Source organism: Mytilus edulis, chromosome 6 (assembly GCF_963676685.1).
Source record: "Mytilus edulis chromosome 6, xbMytEdul2.2, whole genome shotgun sequence".
In the NCBI taxonomy this organism is placed as follows: Eukaryota; Metazoa; Mollusca; class Bivalvia; order Mytilida; family Mytilidae; genus Mytilus; species Mytilus edulis.
Genome location: NC_092349.1, coordinates 54,761,483 through 54,785,530, shown reverse-complemented (window position 1 = coordinate 54,785,530; position 24,048 = coordinate 54,761,483). Strand labels below are relative to the sequence as shown.

Here is a 24,048-nt window from a genome sequence, read left to right as displayed (position 1 = left end):
CATTGGAAATATTCTTTACACTGGATAGGAGGCAGACGGTGTCATTGGAAATATTCTTTACACTGGATAGGAGGCAGACGGTGTCATTGGAAATATTCTTTACACTGGATAGGAGTCAGACGGTGTCATTGGAAATATTCTTTACACTGGATATGAGGCAGACGGTGTCATTGGAAATATTCTTTAAACTGGATATGAGGCAGACGGTGTCATTGGAAACATTCTTAATTCAAACTGGATATGAGGCAGACGGTGTCATTGGAAACATTCTTAATTCAAACTGGATATGAGGCAGACGGTGTCATTGGAAATATTTTTAAAAACTGGATATGATGGTTATGGCATAGTTTGGTAACATTTGCTCTAGTACTTTCAGAGAAGATTGTTGTAAAAAAACAAATAATAAAAAAAAATTGCCTATCAAGAAATTTAACTCCTTAAGGGGTCAATTGATAATTTTGGTCATGCTAACTCATTGTAGATCTTACTGTGCGGATAATAATATTCAAGATAATCACCAAACACGACAAAGTTTCCAGTTACATGTTACCAGTTTGTTCTAATTTTAGCCATGTCGGGTTGCAGAACAAACACATTTTTCAAAAACTAGATGCCACAATGATGATTGTGAATAAGATTGGTAAAGTTTGGCTTAGAACGTAGTTTTAGTTGAGACAATTTTTGTAACAGTTAAAAGACGACAACGACGGTCACTAAGTGATGAGAATAGTTCACTTTGCTTCTGGGCCAGGTGAGCTAAAAAGAGTAAATATAGTCAGCCCATTCATCCAAATCTTAGGTCCGAGACCACAATTATTTCGTAGTGCATTTCTTTTAGAACATAAATGAAAATTTAAGAAATCCCAACTGCGCTTTCTCAATGAAATTTTTAGTGTGTTGTACTACTTTTGGGACAAATTATATCAAAATTATAGAAAACTTCATCGGCTCTAACTCAAAATATAGACAATTTTAATGTTTAGGGCGTCTTGAAATCTTTTGACAGCTTCCGAAGTGCTAATTTTTAACCTTTTTTAGCTGGACCAAATCACTACTTTCCTTTAAAATTCTGGACCCAATTTTTTTTACAGTGTAATTTCACCCCCTACTTGCAATTTGAGGCATTAAACACAGAGAAATAAATTTGGAAGGGGTACAGAAGTTAATGGCAAGTAACCCACTGTCAACACTAGGGACTATAACGAAAATCAAGGGACGACAATTGTGGTCTCGGACCAAAGAAATCACATTTTTAAAAAATACGACTTATAAAAAAGGGAAGGACTTAACTAGCTCAGTCTTTCTGTACATCTGTAAACATAGGCTATAAATGAGGGCCACTACAAATGTATCATGACTGTATGGGATATTTAAATACGCTGTCAAGCTTAGGGACGACATTAAAATCTCAATTTAGGATAACAAACTTAATTCATATATATAGTTTTTTCACTGATCCCCCTTACCCCTCTTAACTTAATTTGGGAACAATTGATTGCCCAATAAAGATATATATAAAATCGATGTCAATTAATCAAAACATGCAGCAATTTTGACCCCCACCCCCAAACAATTTGAATTAAGTTTTTTTTTTATCCTTCATTTATTTTTTTGATGTCGTCCTTTAGTTTAATCGGTATAAGGAACTGAAATACTATGTAACGCATAGGCTAAGTGTCTTCTGTACGTTAAAAATCCGTGCAAACCCGATGGTGGGGTCGTATTAAATTGAGTTTCAGCCCTATCCAATATAATCCTTTCCAATGTCTCTCGTCCAAAATATGCATGAAATATTTGCCAATGGCTGTTACGCAATCAATAATCAAATCAAAATGGGTAGTTCCCACACCAAACGAAGTTATTTTAAGATTGGCACTTTTGTACAAGTAAATGCTTATATGAGAATCTAGCAATATTTAAAAGTAAGAACTAAGACTGGTCGCGGTTCAAATATTCTGAATGTTGTATATCAGTATTAATTGGTGCACATGTGCTGCACACAGTCATCGCAAGCGATACATGACCTGTTAACACAATTAGGTAAAATTCTACAACAACAATTAAATATGAAATACTTGATGCTGGACATAAGTATTCATAATTTAATATGTTTAATTTACTAAAACGATACTGTAGACTATAGTGGTGTTCTTTTCTCTATTGCACGAATGAATTACCAATCATTCAATTATTCTTCCTGGGTTTAATAAACATCCAAGCATGAGGTGGACTTTGGTGTGGCGTTCATTTCGCTGAAATATTTCATATAGTATTGTCTAGAGACCAATTGAAGCCTCCTGGTGTTTTTTTGCGTTAACTTAAAGGATCGACCCAATTGAAGTCTTGGCTGTTTTCTGCTCGGTAGTCGGGTTTTGTGTCTATGAAAATTCCACTTTTAATTTGTATTTTGGTATGTTTAAAAGTAGATTTTACTATCCAATGCACTATCAGATTGCTGTCGGTCAATATATTTAAAACGTGTAGATCAATTTAGTAAACAGATATATCAATTAGCCTATGTTAAAATTATTCTTCCGACATTAATAAATTAAGATTGTAGTCGAAGTTGAAAAATAAAGCGTTTTTTTGTTTACCTTGTCCAGTGGCAGATAAAAAACACCATCCATACGGTTTACACATTACTCAAAACTATTAGTTGATCCCTTTCTTTATATGCTTGAATGGATCAATCAACAATCAAATCAAAATGTGTAGATTCGATCCCATCCAAGCCAAAAAGATATACACCCATACAATTAGAGGGGTTGGTGATTATACAACAAACAATTAATATGTAATTATTCAATGAAAACTTTTTCATTGAAGTACTCGTACTGATCACTGCTTAATTAACACTACTCACTTTTTGGACAAATCATCATGACCAGGTGTCAGTACAGTTGACGTGGACCAAGACAAAGGCTAAGGAGCCAGAGGCATCCTCTAGTAAATCCAAGCCGGCCCTGAAAAGTAAGCCACCATCCAACAGAAGAGACGCAAAGCGTTTTGACCAGTGGATGGCAACAAAAACTATTCTGCCTCAGTGCATACTAGTATAACCATAAGCCACAGTAATGTATATCATTTATTTCGAAAACCATGAAATAACAAGTTCTACATATGTGTGCTGTGATGTTGGTAAAAAGCTACAAAAAACAAAAACAAAACCTTAGCTAACTCATCATACTCATGACTACAAAAATCATAAAACTAACAGTTCAAATCTATGTATCAAAATGAATTTTCAATCAAATCATTCAAAAATTATAGCACCAAATGGCTTTCCATACTTTTGTAAAAACAGTGACAAAATTAACAATCATCATATTTCACTTTTGGCTGATATACACATATACAAAATTTATCTTGTCAGTTGATGTGGAAACATATTAACTTTCATCATACAATCATTAAAAACTATGAATTATAAACTTACATTGTGAGTTGGCGTAGTTTACGATACTTTTAAATGCCTGTGACCACGTTCATGCTTTCAATTTAGGAAACAAAAAAGTAAGGGGGACAGTAACGAACTTCAAAGTACAAAAATCTAGCAATAAAAAATAGTCCGGGAAAACTTATGAAAAATCGATAGAATTTCTGTTAAACAATAAAAAATCAACACTGGTAACAGTACACTCCCCGTCTATTATCATTCCCATGATAATATTTTACAACAAATTTATGCAAATATACCAAATGTAAAAATAAGTCACAATTTTGACTATTACGAAAAATCAATGCTATCGAAGAACATTCCTTCAGCATAAAAAACACACTAAAAATACAAACAACACTTAAACCTTTTATAAATTGTTCAATATTGTCAATATTCACAATCAGTCTACCAATAAAACCATCTCACTAATCGGTCTAGTATATGTAACAGCTTTTCCTTCCTTGTAAATGCGGAGGCGAGCCTTGCGTACTTTTCCATCATCGCTTTTGAAAACTTCCTCCACAATGCCTAGTGGCCACTCTCCTCGGTAAATAGATTTGTCTCTCATAAGAATTACATTACCAACTTTGATATCGTCTTTGTCAACGTGCCATTTACGTCTCTGTTGCAAACATTGTAAATAATCTGACCTCCAATGCTTCCAGAATATATCTGATAGAATTTGCACATGTTTCCATTGTGCACGATACATATCCTTGAGATTGTATGTGTCCGTTATCACAGGTAAGTAGTCTTGTTTTCCAGTTAAGAGCATTGATGGACTTAGAATCAAAGGCATTTCCGGATCTGATGATATCTGTGCAATGGGTCTTGCGTTAATAATAGCGGTCACTTCAGCTAAGAATGTTGTTAAACTTTCATGAGTCAAACTTTTACTACTAGAAGTTAAGATAACAGCGTCTAATATTCTTCGTGTGACACCTATCATCCTTTCCCACACTCCTCCCATGTGGGAAGAGTGGGGAGGGTTAAATTTCCATACTGAACCAGATTCACATAGAAAGTTTTTAACTGTCAAATCTTCAACATTTATAGCTTCAATATTTGAATCATCTGTGGCACCTATGAAATTTGTCCCACGGTCAGATCGATACACTTTGGCTTGTCCGCGTAATGACTGGAACCTACGAAGTGAATTTATAAAACAGGAACTGCTTAATGATTCTATCACTTCTATATGAACTGCTCTCGTAGTCATACATGTAAATAAAATAGCCCACCTTTTACTATTTGTTGAACCTCCACGTGTCTTACGAGTTAATACTTGCCAAGGTCCGAAGGTATCCAAACCTACAAATGTGAACGGAGGCCCTGGTGTTAGTCTATCAGAAGGCAAGTCCGCCATTTTTTGTTCATGGAACTTTCCTCGAAGTTTCCTGCATATTACACACTTTTGTATAAATGAAGAAATTAATCGTTTAGCTCCAATTAGCCAGTATCCTGCACTCCTTAACGCACCTTCAGTTAAATGTCTACCCTGATGTTTCACTGAATTGTGATAGCGGTCTATAAGAAGCTTACTAATGTAACTATTTTTCGGAATGATAATTGGGTTAATTTCTCCTGTCGGAAGCCAAGACTTTGCCTTTTCCAAACGTCCTCCTACACGAATCAAACCTTGTGAATCCAAAAATGGCGAAAGAGAGATTAAAGATGATTGTTTTGAAATGTTTGTGCCTCTAGCCAAACATTCTATCTCTTGCGAATATACTTCCTTCTGACATTCCTTCAAGATAAATAATTCCGCTTTTTGGTAAGTATCAACTGACATGACATTTTGACAAAAATGCCAACCTTGGCACGACTTATCCTTTAAACTGAATGACTGAGCCACATGTTGCAAAAATGATATAGCTTTCACAAGCCGTCTCCAACTAGAGAATTTTTTAAAACGCCCTACTATTGGCGCAAGCGCATCTATTGACGTTTTCGATGCACTTATCTCTTTTCTAATCTCTTTATCATTATCTGGACTAACTAACGGATATAATATTTTGACATCACATTGAGCTTCCTCGTCAGAGTTCTTCATCCACTTCGGCCCAAGAAGCCATGGATTGTTTTCCATATCAACAGATATTGAGGAACGTGTACCGCAATCTGATGGGTTTAAATGTGTTGGGACAAACTGCCACTGATTTGACGACGATACACTCAGAATGCGTTCAATTCTGTTTGACACGTAGGTGTGAAAACGTCGGGTCTGATTAGTGATATATCCTAACACAATTTTGCTATCAGAATAATACTTGATAGAGTCCAACGGAACATCTAAATTTTCAGATATTATTTTTCCAATTTCGGTTGCCAAGACAGCCCCACATAACTCTAATCTTGGTATCGTGTTTCCGCTAAGAGGTGCTAGTTTCGATTTTCCCATAATAAATCCTACGGTACTGGTCCCATATGTGTCGATAGCTCTTAAATATGCCGAAGCCGCAACTGCCTTCTCTGAAGCGTCTGAAAATACATGTACTTCTAAGTTGTCCATAACACTGATTGACATAGGTATATACATACGCGGTATACTAAGTTCTCGAAGTGACAAAACAGAGATCCTCCATTCATTCCATTTCTCTTGAAAACTTTGTGATAAACATTCATCCCAATCAGTACCCGGTGGGGATGCATCTCGCAACAAAATCTTTCCGCTAATTGTGAGTGGTGACAAGAATCCAATCGGATCAAAAATACTATTCAATGACGAAAGAATACCTCTACGGGTGCAGGGTTTATCATCTTGTAATGGGGTAAATATAAAGCTATCAGTGTTTAAGTCCCAAGCGAGGCCAAGGCTGTGTTGTACCGGAAAATAGTCTTCACACAAGTTTAAATTCTTGAGATCCTTTCCAATATCATCGGTAGGGAAAGCCTTCATTACGTCGCTACTATTTGATGTAATCTTGTGTAACCTAATGTTACCTTCTGTTTTTAGCGCCATCTGCGTTCTTGTTATAAGATCAATTACTTGTTCACTTTCAGGCAAGGAAATGAGCCCATCGTCTACGTAAAAATCCCTGTTAACGAAAGTCTTAACATCTGAGCCGAACGTTTCATTAGAGTTTTCAACTGTCTTACGTAATCCATACGTTGCCACTGCAGGAGAAGCGCTATTGCCAAAAACATTGACACACATCCGATGTTCTATAAGCGGATTATCTGGGTTATTGTCCTTGTACCAAAAGAACCTCAAAAAGTTTCTATCTTCTTCTCTCACGTAGAATTGATAAAACATTTGTTCTATATCAGCAGTGGCCGCAAACTGGTCACTGCGAAAACGCAACAAAATACCAAGTAGGTTGTTAGTGAGATCTGGTCCTGACATCATAACGCTATTGAGAGATACTCCTTCGAAAGATGCTGAGGAATCAAATACGCCTCTTATCTGGTTAGGCTTGTTCTGGTGGTAAACGCCAAAAAGGGGGAGATACCAACGTTAACACTCCTCATCTGTGATTATGGGAGCTACCTCCGCTGCTCCGCTAACTAATACTTTTTGCATAAATTCTACAAAATAAGTCTTTTTTGTAAAATTTTGTTGGAAAGATTTATCGAGTATTTGAGCCCTTTTCCATGCTTGACTCCTATTGTTCGGCAATCGTTGTTTATTTGGTCTAAAAGGGAGGGGTGCAGTCCAGTGCCCATTTGAATCTTTCTTAAATTCAGAATCCATGAGATTAAGGAACAAGCGGTCTTGGACTGATGTGCCAATCTTGTCGTCATCTTTGGTTTTAATAAACAATGGGTCATTGTTACATCTTTGTGAATGAACATTATCTCTGATATGAGCCAATTCAGTGTTTTCCTTTACATACAAAGTGTTAATACAAGGTTCAAATATAGTTCCTCTACCATTGTTCATTACATTAGTCTTATTGACATTGACAAAATTTGGTTTGTGTACTTTGCCTAAGCAAACATCGCCTATAATTACCCAACCGAAAAAGAGCTCCTGGGCAAATGGCGTGCCCTTCGGTCCTGTCAACTGTCTAAACACGTGGTGCGCTTCTGGGACATCTCTTCCAATCAAAAGTTGAATGTCTATATTTGGATTCAAATCTAACATTTGATGAGCTATCTCCCGTAAATGGGGATAGGATTTAGCAATATCCGGAGTCGGAATTTCTGATTTTTCGTCTGGGATTGCACTGCACTCTATTACTGAATGTATTTCAAGTTCTCCATTACCAGACAATGACTCAACTATCAGACTTTCTGCACATCTACCATTCATGATAGTGCGTCCAGCACAAGACGACATAGTATACTGAATGGCCGATGTATTTATACCTAATTGATCGAACAGCTCAGTCTTAGCAAGAGTTCTGTTACTTTGGTCATCCAGTATAGCGTACACATTAACGGCTTTATCTGGGAAGTTCTTCGGGTACACACGGACCTGAACGGTTTTTCCACATGATTTACCACTAAATCCACATAAAAACGTGCACTTGGATGACACTGTTTGATCATTAGCATTTTGCGTTGTATCAGATGATTTCTCTCCGCCGTCAGGACAACTAGATTTTGCAGTTACATGCATAGCGGTTATATGATAATTACTTCCACAATGATCGCATTTTACAGTTACAGTGCAATTTCGTGACATATGAGTTGTCGAATGGCAGCATTTGAAACAAATATTATTGTCCTTCAGATACTTTCTGCGTTCTTCATAAGTCATTGCTTTAAAGGCTCGACAAGTATTCAAATGATGATTGGCTTTATGAATAGGACAACGTACTGTCTCTTTCTCTTCCTTCTGTTTAATATTAACATCCGTTTTTCGGTTAAACACTGACGTTGCACCATGGTTAACTTTCCGTGTTTCATTTTTCCTAGAATACGACGTTTCAGTATTACTATAAATAAACGCGGGATCATTTTTGACAGCACTAACCTCTCTGATAAATTGCACCAAGTACGAAAAAGGTGGAAATGGTACGTTGTTCCTCAGTTTGTATTGCGATGCACGTGTTGTCCACTTCTCTTGTATATTATATGGTAATTTGTCCACAATTGGTAAAACACCAGAAGAAGAGTCGAAATATGACAAAAATTTGAAAATGTCTCATTCTCTTTCGAAGATTCTATTTGTGTGAGAATATCTAATAGCTCATAAAGTCGACTATGATCCTTGTTTGTTAACTTTGGAAACTTCTGTAGTTTTGTTTTAATTGCAGCTTCTACCATCTCAGGTCTACCATAGCGTTCGTCAAGACGCTCCCATATACGACGAAGACCAGCATTTGGATTGTTCACATTTGACGCACGAATATTTTGCGAAAACTTTGAAGATTCACGGCCGAGCCATTTAACTAATAAGTCCATTTCTTCGAAAGCCGTAACTGAGAGTTCTTCAGTAATACTTTTAAAGGTAGCTTTCCATGAAGCATAAGTTTCGGGACAGTCATCGAAATTCTGAAATCTAGAAAGTAATAAATCTTTCTTCAACAAAAACTTTGTCAAGTCAGACACTACAGACTGATCATGATTTGGTGGCAGTGGTGGTTGAGTTAATTCAAAATCAGCTGCATAAGGATTAAATGTTTGTTTTTGCCGAATTTCTGGTTTAATATCTTCAACTATCGATCGATCCAAATCGTCGACTTGAAATTTTGGCAAATTCCTTGACGTAGGAATTATGTTTAACTGGTTCCGAGGTGCCGGAGTATGTGAACTAAATTTGTCTTGATTGTTCGGAATATCTTGCGGAACATTATTATTCTTGTCTTGAGATTTGAGTTGTTCCACTTCATTAAATTGTTCATTTACATAGTATTACTTTTCTGTTAGTGTCATTTTCACTTTTTGTAAATACTCTTTGTCTTCTTGTAACGACAAGGATCTTCTATCGCTCTCGGCTTCTTCTAAAACTTTGACCTCGACCTCTGCGACAGCGGCTTCTGTCTGTTGTTTAAGCAGTGCTAGATCTGCATCAACTTCAGCTTTTTCACGGTCCTTTAAAGCTTTAGACTGTGTTTCTAATTCACTTAATCTTGCTTTTTGCTTAATTAATTTTGTTTGTTGTTCCGCATATTGTAACTTTGTTCGTTGAACTTCAGCATTTACACGCTTCCTAGCCATAGCTGAACTCGAAATTGAGCCGCTTTTACCACTATTGTTTGAACGGACAGACTCTACAGGAACTACTGACATAGTTTCAGCTGCGGTTAATTTCAATGTCTTAATTTGTTGTAATGTATTGTCAATGATTTCATTGCACTTTTTAAACTCAGTCTTAAAGGTGGGTAATGCGTCATTACTGTCTTCATTATTCTTGCGTGTCAAAAACTCAATATATTGATTTGAGTTTTCACAGTATTTTTCACGAGACTTCAAAATGTTTTTCTCTAGTTTGCGTAGAGGTTTCAGCTCCTTCGAGCACTCTGATAATTCTTCGAGTAAATTTTCTATAGTTTCCCACGAACCGTCAATTTGCTTAAGGTATTCTATCTTATGTGAATGATAAAGTTCTTTACCTTTCTCTGTCATTTTATGTTCATGTGTTACTGTTGTTTCAGGCGGAAGTGGTTGTGATTGAGCCATTTCATAAAATTGTTTGTAGGAACTACTGCATGTTATTCTGTATCGAACTGTGTCTTTGCAATCTTTTTACTATTCTGCCTCAGTGCATACTAGTATAACCATAAGCCACAGTAATGTATATCCTTTATTTCGAAAACCATGAAATAACAAGTTCTACATATGTGTGCTGTGATGTTGGTAAAAAGCTACAAAAAACAAAAACAAAACCTTAGCTAACTCATCATACTCATGACTACAAAAATCATAAAACTAACAGTTCAAATCTATGTATCAAAATGAATTTTCAATCAAATCATTCAAAAATTATAGCACCAAATGGCTTTCCATACTTTTGTAAAAACAGTGACAAAATTAACAATCATCATATTTCACTTTTGGCTGATATACACATATACAAAATTTATCTTGATGTGGAAACATATTAACTTTCATCATACAATCATTAAAAACTATGAATTATAAACTTACATTGTGAGTTGGCGTAGTTTACGATACTTTTAAATGCCTGTGCAAGGCCGTAACTAGGCATCTTATTTTAGTGAGGCAAAATAATTGAGCCGAGCGAAGGGAGGCGAAGCGAGGCGAATTTTTTTTTTGGAGGGTATGAAATGAATGGTGCAAAATCCTGCATTCTAGGTATTTTTAGAGACTTTGATAATGTTTTGAATTTGGACACTTTTTATATATATTTTTTTATATTTAAAGACTTTTGCTAACACCAAATTTTTAACAACTTTATTTAAATTTATATGCAAGATAATCATCCAAATTTCACTGATTTGAGTCTGCTGCCAGAACATAGAATAAACATCGAGTTAGTAGAGTTTGCCAAATTTTTCTATGGCCGGTTCAGCCAAATCGTTTCAGATTCATAATTTGGTCTGCTGATATCCTTATCGCGATTAACATGGAGCATGGCAAGACTGCACAATCTCTCGCCACTCATGCATGCTCTTTTCCAAGTTTTCAGTCGTTTCAGGGCAGTCTGTGTTTCGAAAGGTAGCACATTATCATCAACACAATGATCAATGTCTTCTTCCAATTCCTACTCCATTAGCAATTCGGTAGCAACAGTTTCGTTTGCAAAAGGGAATTAAGCTTTCCTGTAAGCACCATCATACAGTCGCAGTTACAAAATATTAAACTCGCTTTAATGCTGACATAGAGTAGACAAACTAGGGATAGAATGAGATAAGATACATGTATATGATTCTATCTATAGAGTAAGTATATATGATATGGGTACAGGGGAATTGGAATGGAGATTTTGACGTTTACATGTAGGTCCGTAATTTAAAATTATTTCTGGAAATAGTTGGTGGTATTTTAGTTCCAGAATCTATAAATTTAGTGGTTGGGGTGTCCGATTCCGAAAACCCGAATATAAAGAAACGAAATTCCATAGTCCCGAATAAGTAAAGACAAAATCCTGTGTTAAAGGTTCTACCATTTCTCAATAATATCAAATTGGAATATGGGATATATTCTTTAAATTTTTAAGGTTAAAGAAACATGGATAAAAACTAATCCATGAAATGAATACGCAGACAGGACTACCCCCTTGCGATGCCCAGTACTTGATTTCTCAAAAGTTGGTGAAAACGGAGAAATGAATACGCAGACAGGACTGCCCCCTTCCGAAGACCTGTACTTGATTTGTCAGTCTACTTATCGTTTTTGGATTGTTCTAACGAAGTTATATGCAAGACTCAGACTCTGTTCACAAAAAACTAGCTTTTCCTTTTTCTGCAAGAGCCTGTTTTTAACTAGAGATCCATGATGATTATCGTTACTAGGTTAATGTAATCAGTGTCGAAATTTTAGTGAGGCAATGCCTCAAGGGTAGTTACGGCCTTGCTGTGACCACGTTCATGCTTTCAATTTAGGAAACAAAAAAGTAAGGGGGACAGTAACGAACTTCAAAGTACAAAAATCTAGCAATAAAAAATAGTCCGGGAAAACTTATGAAAAATCGATAGAATTTCTGTTAAACAATAAAAAATCAACACTGGTAACAGTACAAAAACAGCCGTGATACCTGCTGACAAAGTCCAACAAACCACCATCACACAAACAGAGGCAAGAGACAGCGTAGTTGGACACGTACTAACACCAACTAAGTACAAAGGGGAACCAGTTGGGGTTGTAGTCAATAGGGATATTGTCACCAGTCCCTACAACTCCAAAGAGGCAATACAATCAGCCATACAAGCAGCACGGCCAGATACTCCGTACCAGCAACACCAACGCAGTCGGAGTAAAATGAAGGCCAAAAGACAGACAGACTTCAGTCTATAAAATAGGTTGCTACAGTCCGCGATATCCAGACAGGATAGTCGGACTCTAAACATCCACATATCATCATGAAGACTCTAAATGTTATGTCAATGTCGATAGGGGTCCATTTCTTTTCGAATGTGAGCTGTAAGCAGCAGGTGCACACATCAAATTAGTGCGTAGGTGAAATATAACTCAAGAGTAAAGATATTTAACAATACTCTGAATACATGTATGCATGCAATATTTGCTACTGGACACTTTTGTATTCATCAAAATAATTAACCAAAACAGTTTGTAATTCATTTAAAGTATTCCATATTCACTGTTTTGTTGTGGTCAATTGACCTTCTGTTGTGGCTCTTCTCCCTAGCGAGAATTAACACTTAAGACTTAATCATGTTAATCATTCGATTTTGAAAAACACATTTAGTACATTATAGATTTTAATTGGTTCGTTAAAGTACATGTATGTTGGATAACCTTCCCGACGCACTATTGGATTGCTGTTAAGTCATTATTCGTAGTTACTGCATATTTTAGTTTATATCAAGGTTATCATATAAGCATTAAACATTAGAATCAGCATTTTTTGTAAACGTAGCAAAGATAAACAATTGAAAGTGCATGTACACGCGGTTGAAGTCGCGTGTCATTAGCATGATATATGTTTGCACAAAAAGGGCATTACAAGGTAACTCTCAGTAAGATAGTTCGTTTGAGATCGAAATCCAACGACTTGTTTTATTTTAAGTAGTGTTATGTAATACTTTAGTCTTCTTTTTTTTTGTAAATAATCAAATTGTTAATAAAATGGTAAGATACTAAGAATTTTAGTAATTTTAATGGGCGTGGTAGGCGTGAGGTCAAATTTCAATTATAAAGTCAAACACATATTAAATGATCAAATATTTGAAATGTAAATAAAGCCCGAATTCAAAGTATTTGATATACTTATCATGCTTATTGTTTAAGTTATCTGCATGGTTAATGAATTATTGTTATTTGATTTCATTAAATATGTATCTAACTGGACTCCGAAGTAGGATATAGGGACAAATAGTTTCAGTATTACAAATTTGTACCAACGTAAACAAATGGGGAAATAATATACGTGCAAAAGACAATAAAAATCAAAACCAATGAGTAGAAAGGACTCACAAAACCAAAGGACATTTACATTCAACAGTTATAAATAATAATTAAGAAACAACACGAACTCCACTAAAAACCGGGAGTGAAACCAGGTGCTCCGGAAGGGTAACCATTTCCTGCATCGTATACGGAACCAAGAAAGTTCGAAAAAAGCATAGTTAGGCCTTAAAGTTTAAAAAAGAACGTACGCACCTAAATCTAGAAAACAGAAACATAAGAATGTATTCAAGACAGTTTACTAGACGTAGTATACATTTGTTACATGCATTGTTTTTTTTAATTTAGGCATTTTCTTAGATGTATGTACGATTCAGGCATTTAAGAAAATGTCTGCACAAATGAAAGGCATTTTAGAAAATGCATTACGTTTACGCTATGATTTAGACAATTACCAAAAATACATGTATTGGTAGGTCGGTAGGGCAACACAAGAATGTATTGATGGCAGTATAATGGTTCTTATACGGGTCGTTTTCAAAAAATGTCGAATTTTCAGTACACCCATGCTAACTTTTTTATTTCTAATGGAAATTTCAGTTGTAATGGTTTAAATGAAAGCTTGTCAGATTTGTGATTCAGAACATTAATAATAAACACACCTTACATCTATTTTGATAAGATTAAACTGCATTTAAGACCCATTTTGGGGGTATTTGTCTGCGTACAGTGTCAGAAAATCACATTTCAAATGATTTTTTTGCGATTTTCTGATCGGCTTGATATCTGCAAAAGGGACTTTTTAAGAACGTTAAATATTACTTTAACGAAAAATCGTAGCTTCTATATCATTGTATGTAACATATTATCTACAAACTAAATCGAATCTGCGTACAGGAGGTTCATGTCTTTCCTGTTACCGCTACTTAAATCAGCCGTTAAATTATTCTCCCTATGAATATTGAATCAGTCAGTGTTGATCTCAAAAGTACAAAGTAATCTTTACATTTAAAACGCCTCGTTTCTTGAACGACAGTGTAGAGAAAAGAAATTTCAAGACATTTAGTGAAAAAAATATAGCGTACTTTTTTTCATGTCTATGCTGTTACCACCAATTTTGATAAAATACACCAACAGTATACTTGTAAAAAGTGCAATAACGTGTTGGAAACCAAATTCACAATAGAAAAACATAATCACTTCACCAAAGGGAGTAGTTATTTCACAACAGCAATCAAAAACGAAGAAATTTGTCTATCCTGTTATGTCTATCCTGTTACTATGGTTACTATGGTTACAGTAACAGGATAGACAATTGTAGACAAAAACGTCGTTAATTTTTTTATCTTAACATATAGGTTCAAAACGAATGAAATATTTCGTTTTTTGAAGTCATCTTAAGGTTATAACGTCTTAATTTTCCCAATTAAGCATTCGCAGGTGCAATACTGATATCGGTAACAGGATAGACAAAAAGGTAACAGGATAGACTTTTATATAGTAATATATCAGAAACGTACGTTCCTGTTACCAATGAAATATAGAGAAAAGTAAACTAACTTATGAGGGATTTACTTGATGTTGGGTTTATTTGAAAGGGTGAAAAAATGCCGAACAATATAAATTGCTATCTTAGACTTGCATTACTGGTGGTAATTTTTACAACCTTTGAAAACCAATTTTTAGAGGCATTTTTCAGTACAACCTGGAAAATTGGCAAATAATCTATCATATTACAGAATGAATATATATAGAAGTTTATTCTCTTGAAACCCATCTAATTGTCTACTTAAAACAAGCTTAACATTTTATCTAAACCTTTTCTTAATAACCCAAAATTTCTTTTGAAAATGGTAACAGGATAGACAAAATAATGTACCACCGATCAAAAAATGTTTCAACATATTCTTGTATGACATCATTAAGATTGCATCTTTTAATATGGTGTTCTTAAAGTACTGTTTGTTTTGATTTGTTTATGTAGAGGGTTGTTTGAATAAGTAACTTTTAATATTTTTTTCAATTTCAAAATTCGACATTTTTTGAAAATGACCCATACATTAGTAGATCGACAATCACCTTTTAAATGTATTATTGTCAGTACAATAGCTCTTACGTGTTTGGAAATTGAAGGGCAGGTTGGGAGGGGAGTTTCCGGGGGTTAAATATACTTTTTTTTTATTTAAAAAAATATTTACTATTATTTAATTGTGGGAACGTTTTCTCCTGGTAATCCACGGGGTTGGGTCGCCGTCCACCTTTCAGAACTTATTTTTTAACTAATCATAGAGATACTAGTCTGATTCAAGTTCCGTAGTCAGTGGCGGATCTAGAAATTTTCATAAGTGGGTACCCATTAACTGCCTAAGAAGGGGCCCGCTCCAGTCATGCTTCAGTGATTTCCAATATAAGCATTTATCCCCCCCCCCCCAAAAAAAAAGGGTGGGACCGGGCCAGCTGACACCTCCATAAATCCGTCTCTTGTAGTTGACCCCGTAATTAGACATCTATTGTTTTAGTTGCTTTTCTATGAATTATGAAAGCGGAATTATCAAATATATCCAGGTGGAATGCAGTTTTTCAAATATGATCTGTTTTTAAACGAAAAACTTTTGTTATCTAAATTAATGTAAGTTGTTTTTTGTTAAAATTTCGTTCAAACGCCTTGTATGACTTTAATTTACTTTTTATATATATGCTTTGCATGTTAAGTTCATTTTTTTCAATTACTTAAACAGATAGAACCAGTCTACAGGACCAAAGGGAAACAAACTGAATCAAATCGGTTATAGCCAAATATACATGTACTATAATTGCATAGGAAACACAACACGAAAAATCTTTTAGTTCTCAATTATTTCCTTTTTGCATATACATGTAGATTCGTTTATTTTAATATATTTCTCATAACAATCCTCATGGATTTTGAATTTTTCTAATTCGGAACCTGTTTCGTCAAAGATTATAATTTCTTGTTCTTGAAAAGTTTGCTTCACATTTGAAAATGGAATTAAAATAACAGCACTGACACACAGTATAGCACATCCAATAAAATATGGTATACCGCCTGATCCTGTTGTTTCTCTCAGGAAAGCTGAAAACAAAAGAAATTTTGATGAAATGATAAGGGTGTTAAAATTGACAATTCTATTGACGAAACACATAGTCATACATTTGCTACTTTTGTTATGACATGAATCAAGCTTAGTAAAATATAAATTCTTTACTTATGGTTATTCACAAAAAGATCGCAAAATTAACGATTGTGCCATTCACAATTTTGGACACGTATAAATTTATACATGCAGACATGAACCAGTAATATTTTTGTTACTTCCACTCGTGTACCGAACATATATGATATGTTATTAAGAGTAAAATACCAGTCGATAGACTTAAATGTCTCGAGCCGCTAGTCGATCAAAAGACTGGTATTTTTTTGTAAATACCCCTCCATAAATGGTATATCTGAGTGTTTCGAGATTAGGTGAGCAAGATTCCGAATTATTTTGACGGGAAGAAACTCGCAAGGGTAAACAAGGAATATCCGAAATGGCAAATACCAAAGAGGTAAATTTGAGGCATATTCACTGGTAATGGTGACTCCCAGGCAAATTTGTTTAAATATGAGGAAAACCAAAGTCAAAATATGCAAAACATACAATGCCCACCAACCAAATTAGAAATCCTGCATTTCGATATACGGTGTAACTATTGTTTGGTGGAACCTCGTACGGATATCGAACATATAATATTTTAATATTTGCATGGTCTGCTAAATAGATATTTCTTTAATTCGCTATCTATCAAGACAATTATTAGTATAATTCCACACCACATTGCATTTTGATTTTCGTCATTTGTAAACACACATTATGTTCTCATGATCTTTATTTACAACATTTCAACTATAAGCAGGAACGTTTTACTCGTCTGTAACTGAAAAATATATGTTAGAGGGGAAATATTATAGCTAGAGCAGGATTCTCCGCATTTTGATAGGGTCCGTGTTTCTTGGTGTTTTATTTTCCATGTTATGTTTTAAAGACGGTTGTTTGTTTCATTATTTAGCCATTGTCAGTTCGTTTTCCACTTATGAAATTTACCATCCCTTTTGTATATTTATTCTCATTTTACACATTACCTGTTAATGGATTTCCTATTGCACACCCAATGTCCTCTACGAGTAAGGCCAAACTTATAGCTCTCTTACACATTACCTGTTAATGGATTTCCTATTGCACATCCAATGCCCTTTACGAGTATGGCCAAACTCATAGATCTCTTACACATTACCTGTTAATGGATTTCCTATTGCACACCCAATTCCCTCTACGAGTAAGGCCAAACTCATAGCTCTACCGTAATACTGAGGCTCTAGAAGGTTCTTCAATGAAAGATTCCATCCTACGTTGTTTCCTCCTATAAAATATAATTTTACATCATTTTATATATTTGAAAATGTGAAACTTTGTCAATTTACTGGTTTGCGCATATCCATTCCTAGTCATGAACATCTAGCTTTTGTCAGTCTTGAGTGTTTGGTTCTTAGTTGAGAATTACGGGTGTACATTATTTTTATTAGGCACTTGAAACCCGCCTGCAGATGCGGGATTTTCGTGCAACGTTGAAGACGCATTACTGGCCTCGTGCTGCTCTTTGGCCTGATTATTGTCTCATGACACCGTCCCTGTTTTCATTCTTTTTTATTTATTATTTTTTGGAACTTTTATTAAAGAACTTACATGCAGGGTAATCCCCCCAGGTTTGTGTAGAGTTGGTTAAGTAATTTCAAAGAAAGGAGTAATGATAAGGGTTCAAGGGTAAATTGCCACGTTCGTCGACCAATAAACATGAAATGAAGTGTTTTTTTAGTTATAAAATATGTCACTGTGTACATTTGTATACTAATAAGTAGTTTCCAGAAAGAATATAAATCGCCAATTAGTTTTATAGATTTCCTCAAATGGCCATGGTTCTGATCTGTATATATTACTTTTCTATGACTGTATCTCAAGTAATAGTCTACTTTCGAGTTCATCCGTCACCGGAAATAAATCGTCAATTATACGCGCCTTTGTGACGTCATTTACCAGATAGAGGGACTCGCCTGTATCCCTGCCATATAAACGTTCATCAAGCATCTTAGTGATCGTCATTGTGCAGAATAAACTAGAAATAAACTTTGTTCAGTAGGTACTTATTAACAATTCCCTAATGACAGAGGTGCAAATTGTCAATTATGAGAATTTTATTTGCCGAATATAATTCGTGCAATATAGCTTTATAGTTTTTTTTTTTTCAACCACTCGCTTAACATTGAAACGGAAGTCACGACGTACCTAATACGAGTGATGTTCACTAAAACAAGTTTTTGACGGAAATGCATCGAACTCGAAAGTTGTCTATTGTTATAAATGTCGACCTGAAAATAGATGTTAGCCTTTAATATCCGAACTTATATTATTAAATTTACTGTGCAATTCATACCGTCAAAGAATCCGTATAAAACTGCAAAAACTAGAAATTGCTCTATTTTTGTCGAATACGGTACCATTAACAGCATCAATCCCATTCCTGCCAAGAATACAATCCAGAATTTTACCACATGGTTAAAAAAGCAATGAGATATAAAACCAAAGAATAAGCGTCCAAATCCACTTCCGACACCAAGCATCGCCACTACCAATGAGATCTCGTCCATACCGATTCCGATAGAGACCGCCGTTTCCGGTAGCTGAGTAGCAGGTATATATTGTGCAGGAATAAAAAGAAAGTTTGTGATGAGGTAAACAATAAATTTTGGTTCTTTGCAAAACTTCATGTCTACTTTTTTATTAGTTTTACAATTGATGGGAACAATCTCTGAAAATAGAAAATAGGAGATTGGTAGAAATTATATTAACATTTATTTAATGACAATTTCGACGGTGACATGTATAGCCCTATCATATTCTATATGTTCCTATCTCGAGTCTTGTAGTTCAGTGGTAGTTGTTTGTTGCTCTGTATCATATTTATATTTTGTTCGTTGATTTTTTATACATAAATCAGGCCAATAGTTTTCTCGTTTACACTGTTTTTACATTTGTCATATCGGGGCTTTTTATATAGTGATTACGTGGCTAACTATGAGGTATAATATATGGGTCTTGTTCCTGGTTGAAAGTTTTACAGTTTTCTCATTTTGGCAATTACATGTATACCATAAATATCTTCCTATTCTTGCAATTCACATTCCCTGTATAAGAAATGATTGTAAAGGATAGTTTAGTAAAATAGTTTAGTTATGTCCTATATTCGAGCGAATTTATTTAATTTAGTGTCCTTTTCCACAACAAACTCTTCGATTTGTAAAGTTATTGTTTAAATTTGTCGCTTTTCATTCTGGTAGACTCACTTTGAGTACATGTAACGTACCTAATGCATGTCTTGTTACATTTATTCTCGTCCTGAATAAGTATAATAAATTTGCCACTGGGCACTTATAAATCAATCGAACCGAACAAACAATGATTATCAATTTTATGACTTGCAATAATCTAATAAAGCAGTAGCATTTGCTTTATTTGAAACTTATACATGTAATATCCGATAAAAGGCATAACGTCTGACAATCGAATGTCGCTACGTTAAAACCCTTTGGTGTCCTGGTGCTGCTTTCTGCTTGTATGGTCGGGGTTTTGTCTCTTTCACACATTCCCCATTTCCATTCTAAATTTTAAATATCGGCTGAAATCAGAACTTACCTTCATCAGTTGACGGACAACGTCATTGATTTGACACTAGATCCGTAAAATTTTCGGAATTTTTTAACGAAACAAATATTTTAACAAAATGACAATACAAGCAAAAAAACGGATTTGAAAGTAACATTGATGTCGGAAGAAAGACAGAAAACGCATTGACCAAAAGAATAAAAAGAAAGAGTTAAAACAAGAATATGTCCCCATCTGTACTATCATTTTCAGTGTTCAGTGGACCGTGAAAATGTGGGAAAATCTGTAATGTGGCATAAAAATTGGAAATATCATATCATAGGGATCATGTGTACTAAGTTTCAAGTCGATTGGACTTCAACTTCCTTAAAATCTACCTCGACCAAAATCGTTAACCAAAACTTTAACCCGAAGATGGACAGACGGACGAATGGACGGACCCACAAACCAGAAAACATATTTATTATGCCCATAACTGGGGCATAAAAATAACCACAAAATGTAACGATGGGTCTATATAAATCCAGGAGTAGCTGTACTTTGGTGCTCTTGAATTAAACAGTAAGCTTACCTGTCGGAAGTGGAAACACAACTGCCCCGCAGACAATCACATTTAGCGATATCCCTGCATGAACCAGTATAGCACCATGAAAACCGTATTTTTGTAAAAGAGATTCAACTAAAATAGGCATGATTACCATGCCAAAAGATCCACCTAGTATTGCTAAAGACATTGCGATAAATTTGCGCTCAGTGAAATATTTGTCTACCGCTACTAATAAACTGCAATAAGAAAATGACATTCCAATACCTGAAATAAAAAAAATAGTTTCTTAGTGTTTATGTGTACACTTTGTTTACAAAAAGAAAGCAAGACATGCAATTGATTAGCCTCTTTTATAGTACACATATAGGTGAGAGAAAGAAAAAAAAAATAACGTACGGCGTTTTGCCGAAGTTTGCGATATCTGTTTTTTAAGGGGGTAGACCTTGACTTAGGGAGATAACTTTTTAAAATAGTTATGCGTTTGTAAAAGTGAAGTTTGGCAATGAATTTTAAGCATTTACCTGAAACAGATTGGAAATAATCTATGTATCCAAGATGCTTAGAACATATTTATGAAAATGGCTGACACAAACGTACTGATGATTTTAAGAGTTATTTCCCGTAACCTAGGTTTACCTCCTTGAATGACACCGTTATACACAGTATACTGTAAATTCAGAAATTATTGCGAAAAAAGCGACAGGATCATAATCGCAATACTTTAAACTCGCATTTAGAAAAAAATTATATGAATTTTTAAAAGATTTTTCTCAATATCGCAAAAAAGGATAAAATTGCAATTATTATAATAAATGCACACAATAATATTTGAATTTACAATTACTAATATATAAAACAGAAGATGTGGTATAATTGTCAATGAGACAAATCTCCACAAGTACCTAATGCCCATTATAAGTCACATCTAAGATACAATACATGGTTGAGTCTGCTCATCTCAATGGTTGGATTTAGGGTGGTGCTCACACCATTTCTTTTGGTGGAAAAACTCATTGGTTTATTTACAAATTCACTGAATTCGCTTAAGCATGACCCTCTAAGGCAGTCAGCTCTCACCTATGAACATGGTTGGATCCGCCACTACGTTTAATCTTTATTGATCGTTTTAAACTATATATGTATTGGGAAATAGTTTTTGTTAAATGTTTATAGATCATGTTTCAAAAATATATATCGATATAATTCTGTTCAACAGACATTTTTCTATACAATTTTTAAATAGTTTTAAATATTATACAAATACCAATATGTAAACTTTTACATTAACAATGCTACTTATTTAGAAGCTAGTCTTTGTTAAGAAATAAGCCTGTGTTTGACATTGATTTGAAAGTATTGAGGCAAAATTATCACATACAAAATTAAACATTCTATTATAAGCATGGTTAGGTACAAAAATACATAACTCAAATTGAAACACGTATGATTACTAACTATCCTTAAAATTTAAAACTACTGTTCTTTTTAGTATTTAATTCTTAAATGATATAAGTACAGTAGTACAGATTAAATTTTGTACCTGGTATAATCGCCATTGTCAAATATAACACAGGAAACGCCGTCACAAAGAATGAGGAGGCGTAGCCGATGAACACTAAAAATCCTCCGGACATTATAACCAATCTTTCACCAAACTTTTCATTTAAAAGAACTGCAAAGATTGCTGCAATGATAAAAGTGTCGAGTAATTATTAATAAATAATTGATGAATATATGCATGCTGATACAGTTTCTATCCTAAAACGTTTACAATATTCAATATCGAATTATATATAAACTAATTAAGGGATAATTTTTTCTTAAACTGCCTTCCTGACATACACCCTTTTTATACACAGTCGCTTATAATTTCTACCTATTGTAACAAATTGAAAACTTTAAACCATTTAAACAATAATTGATAGTTAGATTTTAATTAAAAGTTCTCGCCTGTTTTAATTTAAGTTTAGGATTGGTATACACAGCTACGCCAAGGGATTGAATTAAAATGATGTTTTTTTTTAGCTTGTTACGTTTATTAAATTTTGTCATACTATACATAACATACATTTTTGCACATGGGAATTTGTATTTTCGATACTAGTACATAGCAATGTATACCCCCAAGGGTGAATGGGGAATAGAAATACGGTCACTTGGTCTTCTCCCGACTGGCAGTAAAACGCTTGCCGAAGTGGGGCGTCCTTTGCACGTTAAGAACCCTTGCAACAACTCTTTGAGGGCCCGTGGGTGGCCTGTTGCAAGGCAAAATTTCTGTCCCTATCCAATATACCCTCATTTTCTAGTGGCAGTCGAAATTTCCCCGACCATAATCCCTGTTGGCCTCTATTATGACAAGACCTACCTATTGTATTTATTGTGAACTTGTTCTCGTCCTGTATATGCATGAAATATTTGCCACTGGACGTTAAGCAACCAACAATCAATCAATCAATCATAGCAATATATGTTTCCTTATATTCAAAAATAAAAGACAATACAACACTGTGAATACCATGTATTGATTTTTATATTGAATTTCATAAAAGTAAGAATGAATAGTGTTGATTATTTTATTAATTATCACTTACTAAACCTTGCTTTTAGAAACAGCCACTATAAATAACTCACCACCCGAAATTGATACTGAAATATACAATGCACCAATTAATGTAACAGCCGTAATGTCTTCGTTAAATTCATCCATAATATAAACATGGTAAATTCCCAATGTGTTTATAGATCCAATATATAAAATATGTTCAATAAAACACGCGAGTGTGATAATCCATCCCCAGCCACCCCCGGGTTCCTTCTTCGATGACATCCAGACGATATAAAAAACAAGTGTGAACACTTATTACATGTATTACACATAAAAACTCAAACTTAAATATAACTGTCCGTTTCAATCTACATTTAAATGAAATTGAATGTTAAATATTATTCCATTACGGTTTAATACTAAAAACAGGTATATCGTACACCGACAGGAGTTAAAATAACCAGTTCAAAGCCTTTTTGTTTTAAATTTGCATGGTATTTTTTGTTTTTTATATTATAAATACCAGTGTCATGCGTACATGTATATAAGTGTTTTAAATAAATGTTTGATTATTTGGCATTGAATATAATGTCTAAAAATGGGTCATACTAGTTCGTTTAGTCAGATGATTTTAAAGTATTAAACCAAGTGTAAGGATACTGATCTGATTATGTAATAGAAGAGTCAGTATAGTTTTGAACAAGTAAATAAGAGCGGAACAACTTTAGCTACAATAGGAATTTTAATCCCGATGCATTTATTTTGTAAATGGAAAGCGTATATCAAAGATTAATACCACCACATGTTAAGCATTTAATTGGCGCGTGATAGATTATGTTACATTAGGGACGACATCAAA

At 34.5% G+C, this 24,048-nt stretch overlaps 3 protein-coding genes across 3 annotated transcripts; all 3 read right to left on the bottom strand.

Annotated features, from left to right (window-relative positions):
* Positions 1–3,072: 3,072 nt before the first annotated feature.
* LOC139527903 (uncharacterized) lies at positions 3,073–5,350 on the bottom strand. The gene is made up of 2 exons (XM_071323576.1): positions 3,437–5,350; positions 3,073–3,146 (listed from the first exon to the last, which is right to left on the bottom strand). The coding sequence occupies exon 1, from the start codon at positions 5,229–5,231 to the stop codon at positions 3,840–3,842; it is 1,392 nt and encodes a 463-aa protein (XP_071179677.1). The 5' UTR covers positions 5,232–5,350; the 3' UTR covers positions 3,073–3,146; positions 3,437–3,839.
* Positions 5,266–6,785, bottom strand: LOC139526485 (uncharacterized). Its single transcript, XM_071321637.1, has 2 exons — positions 5,361–6,785; positions 5,266–5,277 (listed from the first exon to the last, which is right to left on the bottom strand). Exons 1-2 carry the CDS (start codon positions 6,783–6,785, stop codon positions 5,266–5,268), a joined length of 1,437 nt encoding a protein of 478 aa, XP_071177738.1.
* Positions 6,786–16,166: 9,381 nt separating this feature from the next.
* LOC139526138 (monocarboxylate transporter 13-like) lies at positions 16,167–23,623 on the bottom strand. Its single transcript, XM_071321279.1, has 6 exons — positions 23,276–23,623; positions 22,185–22,328; positions 20,669–20,908; positions 18,869–19,243; positions 17,675–17,800; positions 16,167–16,472 (listed from the first exon to the last, which is right to left on the bottom strand). Exons 1-6 carry the CDS (start codon positions 23,469–23,471, stop codon positions 16,222–16,224), a joined length of 1,332 nt encoding a protein of 443 aa, XP_071177380.1. The 5' UTR covers positions 23,472–23,623; the 3' UTR covers positions 16,167–16,221.
* Positions 23,624–24,048: the final 425 nt, after the last annotated feature.

Coding starts and splice junctions, on each gene's coding strand:
- LOC139527903 (XM_071323576.1), bottom strand. CDS start 5,231: ATGTCAGTTGATACTTACCAAAAAGCGGAATTATTTATCTTGAAGGAA.
- LOC139526485 (XM_071321637.1), bottom strand. CDS start 6,785: ATGTCAGGACCAGATCTCACTAACAACCTACTTGGTATTTTGTTGCGT.
- LOC139526138 (XM_071321279.1), bottom strand. CDS start 23,471: ATGTCATCGAAGAAGGAACCCGGGGGTGGCTGGGGATGGATTATCACA. Junction 22,329..23,275: donor TTCAGTATCAATTTCGGGTG/GTGAGTTATTTA, acceptor TTATCATTGCAG/CAATCTTTGCAGTTCTTTTA. Junction 16,473..17,674: donor AATAGGAAATCCATTAACAG/GTAATGTGTAAG, acceptor TTTTGTTTTCAG/CTTTCCTGAGAGAAACAACA.